Raw genomic sequence first — 4,735 nt, forward strand, 5'->3', positions numbered from 1 at the left:
AATTCCTGCTCTGGCCAGAAGCTGCCTCCAGCTCTGGGCTTTCCCATGCTTAGTTCCATGGGTAGAGGTCAACAAACGCCAGGACAGGCTTTGCAGGACCATGCAAGCTTTTCCGAATCCTTCACAGCAAATGCAGGTCCCTGCCACCAGTGTACACTCTTGTGTGGACACAGGCAGCAGCGGGCAAGGTAGCCCAGTGGCATGGCCGGGAGAGGAAGATGGGAGGGCAGCCTCTCCCTTGAGCACTGGGAAGGGCGACTCATACAACTGTCCCGTCTTCACGTCTTTCTTTACGTGTTGCACCACGAGAGCAGTTGGAGAGGGGTGGCCTTGGCTGCCAGCTCCCACGAGTATTCCAGTGTAGGCATAATTGGGAAGGGGTAATCGCAAACACCCCGCTCCCTGCATGTTTCTGTGCATTCCCATGTGCTGAAGTGAACACACTGCTTTCCTAAGCGTCCACAAATGCAGACGCACGGACCCAAGGGTCTGTCCAGTGGAGGTGGCTGCCTTGGCGGAAGCTCTTCAGTTCCTGGCAAGGCAGGATAGGGATGGCTCTTTCCCGCTTACTGAGGCAGCAGCAGCTCATGAACACCTTGCCTCTGGCTCAGGAAGTGGTCAAAGAGAGGGCAGCAGAGCCCTGGCAGGGGTCCCCAGGTCTACCCAGGCAGCTCGGCCTCAGTGGGTGGAAACATCACAGCAAGTGCTTTCCATTTCACATTTTTGGGTTTCACACTTCACAAAGCCCACCCGACCGGTGAGAGAGAACAGAAGGATCAGGGGCTGGGAAACCTCTCACCAGCCCGGTGCAGACGCAGTCAGGCCAAGTGGGTTTTAGCAGCAAGTTGGGCACCGCATACAACCCTGACACTGTCAACAAGGAAACAGGTGGGCTGGGACTGGGATTCTGGGTGCCACCAGCCATGCAAGGCTTTGAGGGTGTTCCTGTGTGGTGACTGTCACACAGACCAGAGGGCCTGGAATGACCTCGCCCGCAGAGATCAACACCTGCCCGGGGGTCGCAGTGGACGACACACAGTCACTGGTGAGCAGGGACCGTGACAAGGGCTTCCTCCGGAGGCCGAGAGATGTCTACATTCTGCACAAAATTAAACACACAGAACACTGACCCTTTGCCAAGGACAGACAGTCACCACTATCTGCTTTGCTCAACGCTATGGCCGCTGGACTCACATTCTCACCCCGAGGAGCCCCAGCCACAGGACTTAGACCCCGACCTTTCCTAAGAGCCAGGGGTCAAGAGCCTCTTGACAACGTGGTGGGTGACAAACAACAGAACAAAGGTGGGGGATGGAGGACACCTCCAGTTCCTGCTTGTTCCTTGCAGGCAGGTCAGGCATTACCCAGAGTGAGGCCATCCCCGCCTCCTGCCTCAGGTCTGGGTCAGGTGGGGAGGAACAGCTGGCTGGGAAGGGGACCAGCTGCTGAGGGTGCCCTCCTCCCGGCTATGTCGGTATGTCGGTGGACAGGTGTCAGATATGGCCCCAGCAGCCTGCGGACACCTCCTGTTCTGCAGCCTGGTCTGTCCCCTGAGAGCTGGGGCACCGGGCCCCCTGCACCTCCTGAACAGCACCCCTCCCCTGCCTCAGCTGCAGAGCCCAGTTCTGTCCACAGCCGGCTGAGTTCAGGGCATCTCAGGCCTAAGGGATGGGGGTCAGAGACTCCCCTCAACTCTGTAAGACTATGTGATCCTATGTGATCCCTGATCTTCGTGGCCCAATGGAGCAGGTCACCAATGTCCTGGGTCACAGCCCAGATCTGCAGGGAGGGAATCATGGCCCTTATGGCCACACTCCTGAGTTCACAGGGCTGACCACTGGAATTGTAGGGGCAGGTGCAATTCTCACTGGGGGCAGGCTTCCCAAGGGCCCCTTTCTCACCACAACCTGCCCCCAAGGATGGGCCAGGACCTGGAGATCCTGCCCACCTTAAAAGGAACCATCCCAGAACCTGTGGCCAACAGAAGTTTGCCTCTCAGAAGTGCCTACCCAGAGGCAGGCAGTGTGCCTGCCAACTACCCCATGGCCATGTTGGCTCCTGCAAATGGACCGGGGCACCAGCCCCTGATGCTTGCTGGGTCCAGGGGCCTCTTTCACCATCATCCCGTCAGTGCTGGGGGCCCAACACCTTCTGGGCTTTCCTCAGTACGAGGGGCCTGTTGGGACATCTTCCCCTGAGACCTGTGTGTGCCAGACTGGGCCTGCATCAGACTCTCAGGGCAAACAGGGAAGAGGTTTACACAATGACTGGTTCTGGTGAGGGGAAGCAGCCTTAGGAAATAGGAGGACACATCCACACACCTCAGCCTGTGGGGCCCAAGGCCTGCACCCTGGGCAGGGACCCAAGGCCCAGCACGTCCCATTGTGGGTGGCAGCAGGCATGACTAAGGTCCCAGGAGCCTTCCTGGTGCAACAGACTCTGGGAATGGGGCCCAGAGGGGCGGTCCTGCTCTTGGCCTCAGTGGGAGAGGAAACCAACATGGCAGAAGGATCCCACACGGGCATGAAGTGCTTCTGGGCAACACTTCAAGGAGCTTCTATCTTTAACGCTGGGGGAACACAGAACAGAGACGTGTCCTTCCGCAGGAAGGTCTCTACGCAGCACCGAGACACCCTCAGCCTCTGCATGGCCCTTTCCGCAACAAAGCAGGACATTTTTCATTTTTACTTTTTATAGGTGCTCAAGTTGGACAGGTGCTCATGAGGCCTGGGCTGGTGGGACATGGAAGCGCCTGCCCCCTGTAGGCCTCTAGCCTGTGTTCTGGCCACAGCGTCACCCTGACAGAGAACTCAAGCTCACTCAGTAGGTGCCCCAGCTGGGCCTGGCCCTGGTGGTTGCTGTGTCTGGACCCCCAGGAACATGCCCACCACCCCAGCAGTGACCCAGCTGCTACCTGAGGCCTGTCTCGGTGTGTGTTCACGGCCGCCACATTCAGGAATATGGACTCCACTTTACAACCTGCCAAAGGGAAGATGCAAATCCATTCCCCCTCCTGAAAGGCAGCTGAGCCACAGGGGTAGAAGCTTCTCCCAGGAGGAGGCTTTCGGTGCTGTGGGGCTGAGCAGACGCCTCAGCCTCACTCCAGTCCTCCCACCTTAGGCAGCTCCGGAGGCCCCGTGAGGAAGCACTAGGCAGCGTGTCAGGCCCGAGCCTCTGGGCCACTGCCCAGCGCAGGCTCGCTGAGGAGCCCGGGCACCAGGCAGAGCCACAGTGAGGATGAGCGGCCCACCTCGGGGGCTGAGGGCGGTCTGAGAAGCAACAAGCCTAGCTCAGTGAGGGGTCACTGCACTGAGCAGACCCGCACCCAGCCTTGCCTCACACACGAGGCGGGATCACCATGGTGCCAGGCGCTCAGTGCAAAGGGGGACGAGGCGATTAACATGCACTGGGATGACTTCAGCTGCCACTGAGCTATACAGTTATTGTCCCGAGGGCACAACCATGCGAGAGTGCCTCGTCCAGTGTTGAAGGGGAGGAGTCGGGACCCAGGAAGTTGCCAGAGGCCTCTGCTGGCAGAGCCCAAGGCAGAGGCGCATATTTTCAGGTCTGGGTCCTGGGGGCTGTGGGGCTCTCTGGGGGATTTTGGAGAAACCAGTAGAAAAGCCCCTTATGTGGGTGGGTGATGGTTAAGGAAGGATCATTGGGGAGGCTTCCTGTGGCCATAGGAATTAAAACAAAAAAAATTTTAAAGCAAATTGGGAAAGGTGGTGGGGTGGAAGGAGGAGGAATGAGCCTCTAATGAAATTTTCAAGGGAGGGGCTTGCAGAAAACCAGAGAACCCTGCAGACAGCCAGTCTGGCAACCAGGTCAGCATGCGGGAAGCTTCTTTACCATAAGCCACAGGGGTCAGCTTCAGGACTGTGTGCAACGGACACTTGAGGTAAGGCAGCTGTTCTGTGGACACACACGGAGAGGGCTGGCACCAGGGATGCCCAGGTGACAGACCCTTCAATCTCTCTCACACACACATCCCACCTCCCCAGGGGCAGCGTCCGCACCTGCTGCCTTGTCAAGGAAGTAGGCCAGGAGGCAGCGCATCACAGCCTGGTGGCAGATGACCAGCACGTTCTCTTGCCGCTCCAGCTCCATGATGACAGGCTCGAGTCGCTGGACCAGGTCCTCATAGGACTGCAAGGGCAAGTGGGAAGCGTCCCTCAACCCAGCTCTGGGGGTAGGGATGGAGACCTTCTGGGTAGTGGGCTACCTTCTCCTGAACTCCTCACCATTCTGGGAGGTTGGTGAGGACTGGCAGTCTGACAAAGGGATCACCTCCCCTATCCCAGGGTCAGGTCCCAGTAGGACCAAGAGGGCAGGGCTGGGGCTTAGGTTGCGTCCAAGGGGCCACCTCCATGCCCATCCCGGGGCCCTTTGCTGAACCCTCAGCTGCTGGAATTCACATGCTGGCAACTGATGACAGGTGAAGACACGGCTCCCTTCCTACCCGCCGCACGTGGAGTACACAGAACGAGGCTTGTAGGGAGGGGAAGCAAAAACCTCCCAAACTTCCCAGAGTGCAACCTGTCAGAATGCCTGCCTGCCCTGTACCTCCCCTGGGTGCCGTGAGGGAGCCCTTGGACCAACCCCAGTGACTGGCAGGTCTAGAGCTTTTCACTGGGAGACCCAGCCCTGGGGGTTCACTCCTGTTTGCACACAGTGAGCCATCCTTCAGAAAAAAAAAAAAAGGCCTCAAGCTTGGAGCTGAGTTTGCCCCATG

The 4,735-nt window shown here is 58.5% G+C and overlaps 1 protein-coding gene across 4 annotated transcripts in view; it reads right to left on the reverse strand.

Annotated features, from left to right (window-relative positions):
* Positions 1-564: 564 nt before the first annotated feature.
* The window catches only part of PFKFB4 (6-phosphofructo-2-kinase/fructose-2,6-biphosphatase 4), a 39,149-nt gene continuing 34,978 nt past the window's right edge, over positions 565-4,735 (reverse strand). For 2 of the 4 annotated variants that reach the window (XM_007446158.1, XM_007446160.1), the window contains 4 exons: positions 4,020-4,149; positions 3,853-3,915; positions 2,915-2,979; positions 962-1,099 (listed from right to left, as the gene is read on the reverse strand). In XM_007446158.1, the coding sequence (XP_007446220.1) occupies positions 1,040-1,099; positions 2,915-2,979; positions 3,853-3,915; positions 4,020-4,149 (318 nt within the window). In that variant the 3' untranslated portion in view covers positions 962-1,039. Of the gene's footprint in view, positions 1,100-2,914; positions 2,980-3,852; positions 3,916-4,019; positions 4,150-4,735 lie in introns of all 4 variants that reach the window. The other 2 variants (XM_007446157.1, XM_007446159.1) reach the window with 2 other exon arrangements.

This window comes from Lipotes vexillifer, unplaced genomic scaffold (genome assembly GCF_000442215.2).
Source record: "Lipotes vexillifer unplaced genomic scaffold, Lipotes_vexillifer_v1.1 scaffold491, whole genome shotgun sequence".
NCBI lineage: Eukaryota > Metazoa > Chordata > Mammalia > Artiodactyla > Lipotidae > Lipotes > Lipotes vexillifer.